Source organism: Cyprinus carpio, chromosome B15 (assembly GCF_018340385.1).
Source record: "Cyprinus carpio isolate SPL01 chromosome B15, ASM1834038v1, whole genome shotgun sequence".
NCBI classification, from domain to species: domain Eukaryota; kingdom Metazoa; phylum Chordata; class Actinopteri; order Cypriniformes; family Cyprinidae; genus Cyprinus; species Cyprinus carpio.
The window spans coordinates 11,162,264-11,178,721 of NC_056611.1; the positions used below are offsets into that span (position 1 = coordinate 11,162,264).

Sequence of the window (16,458 nt, forward strand, 5' to 3'; positions counted from 1 at the left end):
CCGGGCAGGGGTGCCCCTAGAACAGACCTCCAGGCATGCTGTGGTTTACACGGATGCCTCCACCACTGGCTGGGGAGGCATGTACAACGGGCATGCAGTCTCAGGGGTTTGGACGGGCCCGCACCTGCATTGGCACATCAGTTGTCTAGAGTTGTTAGCAGTGCGTCTTACCTTGAACCATCTTAAAGGGCACTTACGAGGCAAGCACGTGCTGGTCCGAACGGACAGCACAGTAACCATTGCATACATCAACCAACAAGGTGGTCTGCGCTCCCGCTGCATGTCACAACTCGCCCACCACCTCCTCCTCTGGAGTCGGAAGGTTCTGAGGTCACTTCGTGCTGTTCACATTCCGAGAAGCTATCTATGTAATCAAAATATCCATCCATCCATCATCTACCCTTCCATCCTTCCACCCACTCATGATCTATCTATCTGTCTGTCTGTCTATCTATCTGTCTGTCTGTCTGTCTGTCTGTCTATTCTTCCACCTATGTAATCAAAATATCCAGCCATCCATCCATCATCTACCCTTCCTTCCTTCCTTCCTTCCTTCCATCCATCCATCCACCCATGATCTATTTTTTTTTTTTTTACATTCTACTTTCAATTCATACTCAGTTGCAGGAACTGAATTTAAATTTTAAAGGCATTAATTTACTTCAATGAATGATGCACAACCTTGGTAAACACTTTTAACCCTGGTAATGTGTTTAACACATTATTGAAGTGCAGAATACCTTACAGTGTATTACAAGAAATCAGATCCCCGGATCTGTGTTGCCTATTCATCATATTCATACTTGCATATCTACAGTTAAGTTATATAGGCAGCTTTGTATTTAGGGGATAAAAATGCCTAAAGAAATGTGTTCTGGTTCAGAGGGTTCTTGTCCCCTCCAGCTGTCCTCTAGTGTGAAAAGAAAAAGGAACCTATTTTGATATGTCTGTCTCTGTTCGTCTGTTCTTTTGGTTAGGCTGTTCCAGGTGTTACTCTGAGCTGTCAGTGGTACATTAACTTCCTGTGGCATCCTGTCAGAAGGAAGTGTGGCCAGTATCATCACTGATAATAAAGCACAAGTGCCTTTTTAGATCCAACATAGCCTTTATATTTTGTTAGCTTTTCATGTAGACTAAATGTGTTTACTCCTAATGTGACATTGGCTTTAACAGAGAAATACATTACAATATATATGCATGCCCTAGAAATAACCCATTGACAAGCTTATTCAGTCAGAAGGAGCAGGATTCTAGAGATTTGGTTAAAAGGTCACAAGAGAAAAGAGAAAAAGCTTAAGCAAAAGTGGCTGGATGTCTGCTTTAGAATCAGTCGCTGTGCTTTAATGCGCATGAGATTTGCCAAGCTGGACTTCTCCTTGGGATGACCCAGTTCCCCCCCAACCCCCCACCCTTATGCCCATCTATTTCAATGTATTTTGTGCAAGGTTGTGAGATGGATACTAATTCACAGCCCCCCCCCCCAGCTCCAAGACTAATAGTCTATGAATGAGTAGATACCACAATAGGTGTGGATTCTAACCAATAGCAAAGACAAATTAGCTTGGTTTGTGCCCACCTCTCCCAGCACAGATTTTGTTTTTGCTCATTCATGTCAAAAAGAATTATCTGTTAGTGTGACCATAGAGTCATCCTCTCTGATATTTCTGTCTTCTTTCTTAAATAGGATTTCTGAGGATCAAAAGAACATTGTGCACAAACACTTTGAATTTTTGGATATCCCACAGCTTTAGAAAGTGCTCTGGGAATACATGGCCCATAAACAGTGCAACTTCTGACAGATGAAGCAAAGATTTTCTCTTTCATCATGACAGAGGCATCCTGCGGTGGAATACAGCAGAAGTTTCACCTGTCTTTTTTTTTTGTCATTCTGAAAACTGAAGCATAAGGCAGGTCCATAGAGATGAAGACCACTGATCGTTAAATTAAATAATAGAGTTAATAAACAGCAGTAAACAGAAGCAATATTTAATGCGAGTCCCAGCAGTAAAATCAATGGGGATTGGTACTTAACAAAATGCACAACATATAATTAAAATAAACTTATATATAGGAGGCTGGATATGTTATTGGATATGCAATTGCACCATAAAAACCTTGCTACACTAGCACAACCAGTTGCACTACTATAAATGTTATTAGATTTTCAATTCACAAAACAATGAAGCGTCTTACCTGTAGACCAAAGTGTCATCCGCCGAGCTGTTGTACTGAATCTGATACATCCTGATTCCAGGGAAATGTTGTTGTGAAGGCCACCTGATGAGTGCAGAATTTGCCGTAAGTTCAGCAAGCACCACCTTCCTCTCCTGAGACCTGGTCTCATTGCTTACGGATGAAGTCGACTTTGCAGAGGTTAGAATATCGGATGGTCCTGGATCAGGTTCTCGAATTCGGTTAGTGCTGTTAGCTAAGTGTGGCAGTGGGTTGACCACCAACTCCACCGTGCCTGTAGACTCCCCCGCAGCATTAGAAGCAATGCAGGTGAAGACTCCTGTATCCTTCAGTGAAGTGATGTTGATCTCCAAGCTCCCATTGCTAAAGCTTAAAGTACGGGAGGTGTTAGCGATTAGACGCCCCTCTGGGGATATCCAGTGAATGTCTGGGTCTGGATCCCCATTGGCCTTGCATTTCAGACTGGTGGGCTGGCCCTCCATGGTGAAGGTTTTGGGAGATTTTCTTGTAATCACAGGGGGATCACAGATGAACTCCTCCTCTGGGATGGTCCAAAAGTACTTTGCCGTAAGGTCCGGAGGTGATGCGCAAGTTTCCAGGTCATCCTCTCTTGTTAGCCTCCTTAGCCAGAGTAGCTCACAGTTACAATGTAATGGGTTCCCTCCAAAACTTAGGACGAGGGAGGAAAGGGGCGACCCTTTTGACTTGGCATAAACCGGTATCCTAAGGAACAAGGGATCAGGGGGTATTTTCTTTAGCTTGTTGGATGTCATATCCAAACGGGCTAGTTTGTGTAGGTTTGAAAAGATTCCTAGAGGGACGTGCTCTATGAGGTTATGGTCCATGTTGAGAGTATTCACATTGGTGAGTCGTCCTATAGTTTCCCACGGAATCTCCACCAGGTTATTGTACGAGAGATCCAGGTCCTCGAGAGTCCCCAAAAAATCGTCAAACGCATGTGGGGAGATGTTGTGCAGTTGATTGTTGGCAAGGATAAGGTGTCGGAGGTTGGTGAGTCCTCGGAAGTGGTCGTCCGTGATGACACTCAGGCGGTTGCTGTCTAGGTGTAGTGCACGTAGCCGCTTAAGATCAGCAAAAGTGTAAGGCATAATCTGGCTGATGGTATTGCGGGACAGCGTCAGGTGCAGGAGACTGGTCATGTTTGCGAAGTCCCTCCTCCTTACTGCCGTGATGAAGTTCTCAGTGAGACGCAGCTCTACTGTACGCCTGTCAATGACTGTTGGCACAAAAAGCAGGCCGGTCTTGGCACAGAGGATGGCTAGAGATGGCGACAGGTTCTGGCACATGCAACGCTTGGGGCACAGCTGTCCCGATGCAGACACAGCCAGCACCAGCAGGGAGAAGATCAGCCACTCCATCTCTCAGGGGAACTGCAAACAAGCAAACACAGTGTGCCAGTGTGATGACATGTAAATGCACTCTCCACATGAACGTTCAAAGCCAATGACTTTGTAAAAAAGGCACTGTCACTGTATTGAATGGATAGCCATAAACAACATCATGCTGTTGACAGTGGCCTAGAGCTTGGACAGTAGTTTGTAAAGTATTTTTAAGTCGCTCTTGGGCTCCGTTTACAAATCACTCAACCCTCATGTTCTGTTTGTGGTCTTTGAAATTCCAAGGTTCGTTTAATACCTTGGAAAATGTGACTAACGTTGAAGTATCTGGTTGATACTTCATGACTCTTTCTAGTCTAATTTGAATTAATTATAAACAAAATTTCAAGGTTCAGCTGTACTGCATAATAAACATTATATCATTTGGGGTCTTAGAAACAGCTAATATAAGACATCAATTCAATGATAAAAAAATAAATAAATAAATAAATAAAAATAAAAACATTTTAATCACAGTTTATTTGAATGTCAATTCCTTGCTATTATGAAACCATTAACAATGATTTTTGCCTCAATAAACTCCTAATTTGCTGCTTATTAATAGTTAGAAAGGTAGTTGTTAAATTTAGGTATTGGGATCTAAAATATGGTCATGCAGAATAAGGCATTACTATGTCCTTTATAAGTATAATAGACAGCCTATATGTAACTAATTTACATGCTAATAAGCAACTTGTTAATAATGACAATTGGTCACTATACTAAAGTGTTACCTACATTTCTTACTTAGGTACTGTAAAAACACAGAGAGATACTCACTCTGGGCTTTGACTAGGTCAGAGAGTGATATTAAAAGCACATGATGGAAATGTAGTTATGTAAAAATGGCTTTTTTTTGCACCACTATGTATCAAAGCATACTAGATACGCTGATTTCAAAAGTAAGAATCCTTGTACCATGGCAACAGCAAAATGTGGCTTTTCCATGTTATGGTTACATGGTAATGTAGAATCAACTCATTATAAGTAAGTTTGTGTGAAGATGATGATGCAAGGTGGCAGAAATATGTAACCTCTTGAAACTGCATTAAATATCCTAGGAGACACTGCAACAATACAAATACTGCATGTTTTCCAAAATCAAATTCCTCTGAGAGGGAGAGAGAGAGAGAAAAAAAAGAGAGCGACCAGTACAAACAATTCTGTATTCAATTCTGTCTTCTCCCCGCAATCACAATAAAACCATTCCCCATTTTACAGATAAGGTTTATTCTAAAGTATCTGTCCTTCATGAAATGGGTGCATCTCAGCAGGTCTTGAGATAGACTTAAAATAGAGATTAATCTTTGTGTATATTAGGATGCCATTCAACAGAATTGAAATGACAACATTACGAAGCAAATCTGTCCTGCCTAAACAAAGTTGCAGCAAAGTCTTTGTTTTGCTGAGATGCATCTGACAAACTGTTTAATAGATTTATAGCTGTTATTCTGTGGTTATTATGCTATGTCATCATAAAGCTGCCCCTCTGGTTGACAAAAGGGCTATTTATGACCTAATTTCTGCTGCTACGGCCATTGACTTTACAACATAATGATCTATGTGAGACTCGTTATAAGCCATTAAATGTTTTTAGTGTGTGAATTTCGAAAAAGGAATAGTATGAACAAATATGCCACTGTATGTAATAAGATTTTAAAGAATGTGATGTAATGTTTTCTATTTATTTATTTATTTGGTATTTAGAAAGGAACAAAGACTGAATCCATTGTATCCATGGACTAGTAACTTGATTGTAGTTGCCTTGTGTGAGCCAAAGAATTTGCATTTCATCACAACACAGTCATGTAAAATAGAAAACATAAAAAAGGGAATACGCCAGACAAATACTCTCATGAGGTTTGTTTAAAGACTGCTCTAATCATCAAATTCATAGAAAGTTATCTCTGATGTATCAATCTGATTCGGCATCCAGTTAAATGTGAGTTTTTCTGTACCACATGGCTTCAACAAACAGTGTGATGTTCTTTTTACTCTATTACTGTGTTATCTGTGTTTAATTGTTGATGATTTGACATGACTCTGGATTTTTTTTTTTTTTTTTTTTTTTCAAAGCTTATCTCAAAATCTAAAGAGTTGCGTTCAAAGTAACAGGTCTGTAAGCTCAAATCTGAGCAAAAGCAGCTTTATTTAACTAACAGATTTCAATACCTGCTTTTATAAACAGTGTATTATATCCACAACTTATACTTCTGTTTAGAGTTTGGAGGCAGATTATGTATTTGTTTGTTTGCATGAGTGCATTCAATTTATCAAAAGGGACAATAAAGACATTTATCATGTGACATGACGTTTCTATTTAAATTGCTGATGTATAGAACTATCTATCAAACAACCCTGAAGAAAAAAATAAATAAAATAAAATAGGCAGTGCAATGTTTTCTACATTGATAACAATACAAAATGTTTTTGACCTGCAAATAAATCAGAATAATATAATTCTGAAGGATCATGTGACACTGAATACTGAATGATGCTGAAAATTCTGTTTTGAATCACAGAAATAAATTACAATTTAAAATATATTCAAACAGAAAACAGTTATTTTACTGTAATAATATTTAATAATATTACTTGTAAATTTGATCAAATAAATACAGACCCCAAATTGGAGTTTATTAGTGTATTAGCAATTAAAATGGATTATGTTTTATAACTTATATATTTGTTATGAATCTGACAAACAAGCAGATCATTGTCAAAATTCAATCTTAAAAAGAACATAATTAGGGAGACCTACAAATAACAGACTCACAGCTGACTCTGCACATTAAACTATAAGGAGAAAGTTTTTAAACATCAAGACATAGCACATATAACGCAGCTGATTGTTCAGTCACTGAATTAAGCTAAAGCCACATCATATACAGTATATAGGACTTTCCACTGGGAATTAATGAAAGATTAGTTCATGGTAATACTCAAATACCCTTCAGAACAGAAGCCGATCCTTCTCCTGAAACCTCTCCATCTGTAAGAAGCTTACGTTTAAAGACTGACTGGTGGATAAAACTACCTGAAGTAGACGGAGAGAGTGACTCTCTTCCACTTTACTCTGACGCTAGTGAGAGGCAGTAAGTGATTTCCGGAGTCTCTCTACCGTTTCATGCGTCTGCGACTGACAGAATTTCTGGCCCGGAGAGCTCTGACGCAATGGAGATGGATTACCACATCCATGTCTGCTTTCTACCAGAGTGCCCATGGGCCCTGAGGTAAAAGTGTGCTAAATCGGTCTGAACTTCTTTTTCCTAGAAGAAAAAAAAAAAAAAAAAAAAAAAAAAAAAAAAAAAAAAAACTACCTCACATGACAGCTCTGTACAACTGCTGCATTATTTTTCTTGCTTGTTTTGGTTTTGTCCGTCTATTCAAAGCAGCCGCATATTAGTTGGAACTACTTTGCTGCAATGCATTGTTGTGCATCATCATGTGACTCAAAGCCCTTTGTGATTCAATCAATGCCATCCAGTGGAGAGCTCCAGAACCAAGCAATCACAGTAATCATATGCTGCCTTGAGACTTGAGACGTGACCCGCAGGGCGAATGTCATACTTGTCTGTCTCTCACAGTATGTGCCGAATTACGAAGTGAATGAAAGTGACTGTTCTGAGTATTTCAATTAAAAATTCACAATGGATTTAATTCGGGACAATGGAGGCCCAGTCGGGTGTCATCAAAGATGGAGACCCCTTTGGGGCGCACCAAATTGGCTTGAGAGTAAAAAACATAAAAATAAAACTCGGAGACCAGTAGAAACACAAACCCCGAGCTTTTTACCCTGGATATCAGCTATCTCCAGCATTCATTCATCTCGGGTAAAATTATGCCCATTAGTTCATGTTGCTATGACAATCTAAAACAGAGAGTGCATTAATCACATCCCATTATCAGGCATTTTATCTTAACAGTGGGCCTGTGGTTTGCTACTCAGTACTGAACACCGATCTGAATTATATCAATGTAGTCACAGTGACAATCCGCAGAAACAGGGATTTTTCTGAGTCAAAACAAATGCTTCAAGTACATAACACATTCAAATAACAACATTTAGCCATTTCTATTCTTCATCCCTAGTAACTGACTGCAGATGTCCCCTGGTCCATTTAAATAAATGATTAAACCCAACTAGTAGGTGAGAATTTCACTTAAAGGAATAATTGACCCCACCCAAAAAAATCCAAGGTCTACAGTAGATGAGTTTGTTTCTCCATTGAAACAGATTTATTTGTGAAATTTATCATTACATCACTTGCTCACCAATGGATCCTCTGCAGTGAATGGGTGCCGTCAGAATGAGAGCCCAAACAGCTGATAAAAGCATCACAACAATCCACAAGTAATTCAAACACTAATTCTAAGAAACAAATCCATCATTAAAGCATTTTAACTTTAAACCATTGCTTCTCGCTAAAATATAAATCCATAAAGCATTCCTCCAGTGCATACAAATGAATCTCCTGTTGTCCTCTCACATCAAAACTAAACAACACATTTGGTTATAACTGTCTTGGACTGTTTTTGCTTGTAAACATTGTTTGATCTGTGCATATTTTTGGATGGCCTGAGAGTGAGTATATTCTCAGCAAATTTTCAATTTTGGGTGAACTCTTCATTTAAATTGTTATACTTTCTAAGTAAACTGTTATGTAGATGAGTTTGTTTCTTGTATATAGTACTTCAGTACTGTGGTTTGCTTCTCAGTTCTGAACAATGACAATCCCAGTAGTGGCTCCTGACTGTAAATTTAGGTGGGTCAGATTCTGGGTCATAGCACTAATATATGAAAAACATTTTGTAAGCTTTATATTCTAATCTCTGAACACATGGGGACAAAATTTTGGCAGATATGTCCTTGCGTTATCCTGTGGGTGGCGCGCTAATGCTGACTGAAAGGCTCAAAGTAATTTTACATGCATAAAATGTATAATATAATAATTGCCTTAATATAGTATTTATCACCTCCAAATGTTGATTTAAAATGTTACAAGTTGGGGAGCAATTCAGGTAAGGATTCTAAGAATGAACAAAACAAACACAACAGAACCATATAAAAGCCATTCATGTGAGCACATTTAAACTAAAGGATTTAACGTATAGCCTACTTTGTCAATTTGATCCACTATATATATAATATGTGTTGCAGAATGCTAAACACATTTACAGATAATTATTGATTCAGTTTATATAGAGGTCTATGTTTTGGATGAACATTCTGGTGCCCGTATAGATGAGCCACACCTGGACAATCCACAGAAAGAGGCTTTTTTTTTTTTTTTTTTTTTTAGCCAAAACAGATGCTTTTGCAGATGTATTCAATTAACAGCAGTTAGCCAATTCCACTCTTTTTGAGGCCTGTGTATCTATCACAATCCTCCTGGTTACTGTAGGCCTCATTTGACTGCAGATTGTCACTGGCCCATTTAACATGGCTTGACTTTTCAATTTAAATCCAGTGGATTCATATATTCACAGTGTGAGGGTTTCCCCACTAAGAAAATAGAGACGTTTTAATCACAGATTGTAGCAGGATGAACTTTTTGTTCTGTGTCAAGTCTCTGAGGGAGACGATGTCCTGAATATCCTTGAAACTTGTTTCAAATGTGATAACATTTTTTTTTTTTTTTTTTTTTTTTTTTTTAGTGGTCTATAATGTTCTCAGAGACTTTTATCAGTTAACCTGTCTGATTTCACAGATCCTTTATAGAAGAACATTTTTCATTTGTTTAATTGGGATAATCGATAGCATGAGCTCAAGGTGTAGTTAACCATGAAAATGTATTTAATTAGTAATGGGACTATTTACAAATGATTCATAAAACATTAAAGACCCCATTTATATGCAAATGCAATCCTAAGCATGTAAAAAAAGTAATTTAAAATCATAATTAAAACATGTATAGTGTGATCTCATTGAATAATCTTTTGCACTACACAGATTTTTGTCCAATCAGATGGTCTAAAATGAGAATGTCAATCAATCAATCAATCAATCAATCAATCAATCAATCAATCAATCAATCAATGCTAATGGTAGAGCATAGGATTAGACAAAAATCTGTGCAACGTGAGTTTAAATGTTTAAATGAGATGTTTACTGATAAATAAATGTTCACAAGTATAAGCATTCAAGTCTGTAAATTATTATTATTGTTATTATTATTATTAACAACGATATAATAATAATAATAATAATAATAATAATAATAATAATAATAATAATAATAATAGAAAAAAATGAAACTGTGGCTTAAAGCAGTTCTAATTGGATTATTGCAGATATTGCAAGTACTGCACTGCATGACACTGCTGTCACACTAAACTATTTTGAAATGTTGTTGCCAACACTTATGTTAATGTCTACACACATAAGTACAGCTCTAACCTACTTTTTGCTTATTAATGCTGAAAATATGTATACTTTGTGATTGTTAAAGGTCACACTGCAGGACGCTGAATAAACGAACATGGAAGCAGGTGCACATAAACACTGCAATTTTAAATGGTAGTAGGAGGTAAACCGTAAACACTTTTTAAATTAAAGCATCTTTACTTCCTGTTTGGATCCTGATTAGTAAAATTATGTTAAAAGCACCAAGAGATTGCCTGATTAAAAAAGTACCCCCTCCACCCCAAGAGAAACCTTATTACTATTCTATCACTATATTACTAATGAATCTATGTTTTGTAATTAATACAAGAAAAAAGTTACAATATTACAAGCTAAATAATTCTGCTGTTGTACTGAGACATACATTTTTAGACTTTTTTATATAAATAATTATATATGTTTTGGTATATGTTACAGTATAAAACATAAATATATTTTGTATTATTTTTGCCACAAACACAAAAGTAAAACTCTTTCTCTGAATAGGTATATTCAAGTTTTAATAAAATAATAATAATAATAATAATAATAATAATAATAATAATAATAATAATAATAATAATTTATTATTAATAATAATAACACAATTACAGATATTATTATTATTATTATTATTATTATTTTTATTTTTATTTTTTATAATTACACATTTTTCAGTGTAGTTATTTGTAGTTAAGTATTCTTGTAGCATTGCAAAACTGAAGTTGAGCCACTGATGTCACATGACTGTTTTACCGGTGTATTTACTACATTTCTGGACCTGGAAACATTTCAGTTGCATTGCTGTCTATGGAGGATCAGAAAGCTCGCCAATTTCATAAAAAAAAAAATAAAAAAATAAAAAATCTGAATTTGTGTTCCGAAGATGAACGAAGGTCGTACGGGGTTGGACGACATGAGGGTGAGTAATTAAGGAGTGAACTAAGCCTTTTATTATTATTATTATTATTATTATTATTATTATTATTATTATTATTATTATTATTATTATTATTATTATTTTCTTATTTGTGTACATCACAGTCATTTGACAAGTTCTACATTTGACATGAAATTATATAGTCAGTAATCAAATTTGAGAAGATTATTGCATGTTGCATGTTTACAGGCAAAATCCATCATGTTTGCTGTCTAGCCAATCAATAAGTATGTAAGATAAATAGTTTTGCTTTGATTCTAGTAATTAACATACCCGATACAGCCTATATAAAACTGTTGGCTATTGAATTATTTTTCAAATATTGCAGTAATGGCTGTTTTCTGAATTAAACTCCATTAATTCAGAGATGTCAAATTCCACACAGCCATGGAAATGTAAAGCTGGGTCAAACAAGGAAAAGTGGCAGTTTGGTTTGATGACCCAATGTGAATCACAGAGGGCATTCTTAAAGAGCTCTTTAATACGCACAGTGCTGCAGGAAGAGAAAATACACAAACAACAACACATACAGAAACACATAATTGGCCGTGACCTTTGCGCGGGGCTCCCGCAGAACTGGGCAGCTCTTCAAAAGAGCGGTTTCAAGGAGACAGGAAAAGCAGTGGTGTACTTCGTGAGACAGGCTTCTATTCAGCAGCCCTGCATGCAGCTGTCCCTCTAGGCCACTTTCTTTGATGTGATAAGACAAATTATTTAAAGATATACGCTGCCTTTTGAAGATAGCTTTCTGTGTGCATTTGGAAATATTCCTGTTGCTTTATTTTTTATTTTTTTTTTTCCTGAGTGACTGTAAGATTCTGTAAGTGTCTGTGTTTGGGAATACAATAGATAGATCATATCGCAGAGTTTAGGGGGATGCCAAATTAATATATATATATATATATAATATATATATATATATATATATATATATATATATATATCCTTATAGTCTAGACAAACAAATAAATAAATAAAAACACTGATAACGTATTTTTTATTATTTTTGCTCCTAAACACATATGTTACATTTGCCATTTATTATCTTAAAATAATAATAATAATAATAATAATAATAATAATAATAATAATAAATGTGTGGTTTTAATTTAATTTAATTTGTATTTTATTATCTACAAAGAAGTATTAATGTACAGTATATAACTTGCAAAATGTTGTGAATAATAATAATAAGAAGAAGAAGAATAATAATAATAATAATCATAATTCTGATTTAATCTTTCTCTTGCATATCTCCTAGACTGATTTGCCAATTAAAAGCACCACATGCTCTTTAAATAAGACTCTGAATAAGAGTTTCTACTGACTGCCCCAAGTTTAAATTATTAAGCCATTATTACGGCTTTTCTTAGAAAGTTCCAACATATAAAGCAGTTTTAATTAACATTCTAAAGCAAATTCACTATTTTATTGTTATTCTTGTGCATAATGGCCTTTCCTGCAGAATGTTCATGTGACTGTATAGCGTTCTGTACTGAAGGTTTCATTAGCAGCTGCATTCATTGATTGCCAAACCTACCGCCTTAGGCCCTAAACATATATTCCCACATGTGTTAACTTGGCAAATATTTCCATAATTCAAGCTTTTAAATATGTAAGATTTTGCAAATTCCTTCCCCATGGCCTTGCGAAAATTCTAAAGCACCTTTTGAAGACAAACTTACAAATGCAACTTGCTAATGGACTTTTCACTGCACATTTCATGTGCCCTCATTTTTTTGTCATTGATGTCTAACTTGTTCCCTCAGCTCACTATTCTGAATAGCAAAATACAGACAGAGGCCTATTTAGACTAGAAACAAACCTAAAACTGCCATAAACACAAGATTCACAATTTGACAACATGAGCTGCAAACAAACCTCAGCAAAAATCATATTTAGAAAGGAAGTTTTCCTGTTCTCTGCAGCTGTCATATCTTATTCTGTTTTCCAGATCATTTTTTTGATGAGATTATACAATTTCATAAGGGACTAACTTTCATTCTTTTCAACTAAACAATAAATGCTGTAACCACGTGCTCTGCAAATCCATCATTGCTAAATAAACCTCATACATAAAACATGAAACAGTGAAATAAAGCAGCTCTGACATTATATGAAGGACATACTTTGTTTTTTGCACACAATATAGGCACTATAAGTGCTTATTTTGGGGAAAAGCATGTGATTACAAATTATGTTAATGTGATGAAGTCTATTACTGCATTCTGACCATGGGCATGATGATGTATAGTGTTAGCTATAGTCATGCATTCACTCAGCCATTAAGCATGGAGGTCAAACATCATTGCACACACAAACACACAAATAAGATCTTATCAGCTTTCGAGACAGTAATTCCACAATCCACAGCCCACACTGATTTAAAGCCCAAGCACTACCATTTCCGGCACACTAATCTTTTCCTAAACAACCATTACCAAATCACTGATATTTACAGCCATGTAAACAGGGTATTACATCATCAGAAGAGACATGTAACAATATCCATAGAAGTTTAAAACGGAATACAGTATGTCTTATTACTATTACAATTATGTAACTCATTTTAGATATAACCAGTGTTGGGTAATTTACTCAAAAAAGTAATCCACTACAAATTACTAATTACTTCTTTAAAATTGTAATTTGATTACATTACTGATTACTGCATTTAAAAAGTAATCAGATTACTAATTACTTCACTTTCAAGTTACTTTCAAGTTTACTTTACTTTTCAAGTTATCAAAAGAGAAAACTCATAGTTATTTTATTAATTTAAGTGTTATTTGTATACACTCCCAATATTAACAAAATGTGTTTGTTTTTTTTATCTTCAAATTAAAGAAAACAAATATGGTGCACTTTCTGCATTCTCAGTCTCCATGAATATCTTCCTGAAACGAGTCACTAAAATGAACGAAAATTAAATGAGAAATATGTCTAAAGAAAGTTTGAAGTGTATATTATTAAATGAAGTAAGTCATGTCGAAAACAAATATTCTCTAATAAAACAATATGTATGAAACCAACGCAAGGGACAGTCTTCTAAATCCAGCTGATGATCTCATTCTGATGAGTAATTTATTTTTACTTAGGCTATATTAGTGTTACTGTGACATCAATCTCAGCCTCAGACGTCACGCCCACAGAGCGTTGGCTAAACGTCTGATGCATATGGCACACAAAAGTGGAAACACTTCAGGAGTGTCGAAGTCGTCATCGGATTGGTTGAATTCTACAGGATTTCTTGTAGACATGTGTGTCGCGTTCTTTAACGTTCCACCTGGAAACAAAGACACCATGGCGCCAAACCCCCTCACGAAAGAAGAAAGCCTAGTGTTTACAACTGAGACAAACACTTATCAGGATTAACTAAATGCTGGATTTTCAAAAGTATGTGAAATATTTAAAGTTCGAGGCATAGAATCTTTAAAATATGTCTGAGAGTTTTACACACCAATCTGTTATTGTGGCGACATTTCCACGCCTCAAAATGTGACGATGAACGAAACAAAGTAAGATTGGTTGTTTGATATGTCGGACAAACGGCCTCATGGGTGGGCCTTGGCCAATGAAAGCTGCCATAGATTCCAGACCTTCAGCGAGACTACTGTGACATAAACTTGTACACATTCACTTGTTTAACTTATCCCAAACTATAATGCCAGACTAAATATGTAGAGTGCAACATTTTAAAATATAGGCAACCTTTCTTTGCATCTAAATGTTGTAGGACTCATCTGCATTTTAGTTTGCATTCTCTGGTGATTTATTAAAGGGCATACTGACGCACAAAACATGATTTTTACTTCATATTTTTTTGACACTGCATTTGTAACTAAAATAACATAATTTTATTGACATTAGTAACTCTAAATTAAATCAAATGATGAAAATCAACATACATAAATTTAAAATGTAACACATTACTTTACTGCGTTACCATGAAACATAATTAGAATACACAAATGCTTACTGTGTAATGCATTATACCCAACTCTGGAATTTTAAATATTTAAGAATGAATGAAAGAATGAATGAATTAAACATCATGTTTCATTAGATTTGGACGAATACTATGAAATAATATTCAAAATGTACAACCTTAGGGTTAGGAGTCAAATTATCTAACCACTAGGCCATGACTTCCCCCTTTTTTTTCTTAAAAAAAAAAAAAAAAAAAAACTACTACCACTACTACTAATAATAATAATGACATATGCCGATGCCAATAATTTGCTTTTCTTAAGGAAATAAATGTCTTCCAATTATAAAAAAAAATTAAAAAGAAGAAGAAGAAGAAGAAGAAGAAGAAGAAGAAGAAGAAGAAGAAGAAGAAGAAGAAGAAAAACAATAAGAAGAAGAAGAAGAAAAATGACATCTGCCGATGATGATTATTTTTCTTTCTTGACTCTGATCATTAGCCATTATTATTATTATTATTATTATTATTATTATTATTATTATTATTATTATTATTATTATTATTATTATTATTATTGCATTAACATGTCACCTATAGCAGCCCTATATTGAGACATTTTTAGTAACAGGGTTATAATCTGCTCTGATCATTGGCCATTATTATTATTATTATTATTATTATTATTATTATTATTATTATTATTATTATATTATTATTATTATATTATTATTATTATTATTATTATATACAAATTATTATTAAGCCTTGCAATGTACACCAAGTGATGCATGACTGGCACAGACATTGGCAAAAAAAAAAAGGTGTGCTATACCCCTGAATAAACACCAATCCTTTTAGTCCATTAATGTCTTTCAAAAGTACTTTCCAAACTGAAATGAGGATTTTGTTTCACAGACACAACAGACTCATCTAAATATGTATATCTGAATGGGATGTGTGTTCTAGCCACAGTGATTTATACTAATGCATCTGAATCAAAACCTATTGTCTATTCAAACTTAATTTCTAAATCACTGTCAAATGAGTTCAAGAGGTTTCGCAGTTAGAAAATCACTGCATGAAGCGCATCATTGTTATGATTGATCACTTATATAAGTGTGCTCAGACAACAAGCCTCTATACGGAATGATAATTATATCAACTCAACGGTTTCATCAAAAATGCTGAGATAATTTAATCTGACCCAGTTTGTGTGATTCAGTTTTCTAGGTCTTGAACTGAAGATGTATTTTTCAAGTCAATAATCCATCATCAGATGCTTAATCCTGCCCTGCCAACATATTCAGCATTCATTTGTCCTCTCGGTTTGTGTAACTACTCATGTCATGTTATTTTCATAGGGAGATTCAACATAAGGAAAATGTAACCAGCGAATAAGAAAATTATGTGCCCTTGAATGACTAAATTCTGCTTGGCGTTCTGCTGATGTTTGCCTTAATTAGTGCAGTGCCGTATGGATACCCTGAGGAAAATAAACTTGGCCAAGGAGTGACTGGTTTGATTCCTGCTCGGTTGTGAGATAACCTCTCTCAGTCAGTAAACATATAATATCAGTCAGCCTCTACAGCCTAAATGACCCTGAAAAGCTCTGCCG

At 35.1% G+C, this 16,458-nt stretch overlaps 1 protein-coding gene across 2 annotated transcripts in view; it reads right to left on the reverse strand.

Annotated features, from left to right (window-relative positions):
- The window catches only part of LOC109093601 (leucine-rich repeat and fibronectin type III domain-containing protein 1-like protein), a 119,844-nt gene that overhangs the window by 49,847 nt on the left and 53,539 nt on the right, over positions 1–16,458 (reverse strand). For both annotated transcript variants that reach the window (XM_042739206.1, XM_042739205.1), the window contains one exon: positions 2,194–3,584. In XM_042739206.1, the coding sequence (XP_042595140.1) occupies positions 2,194–3,572 (1,379 nt within the window). In that variant the 5' untranslated portion in view covers positions 3,573–3,584. The remainder of the gene's footprint in view (positions 1–2,193; positions 3,585–16,458) is intronic.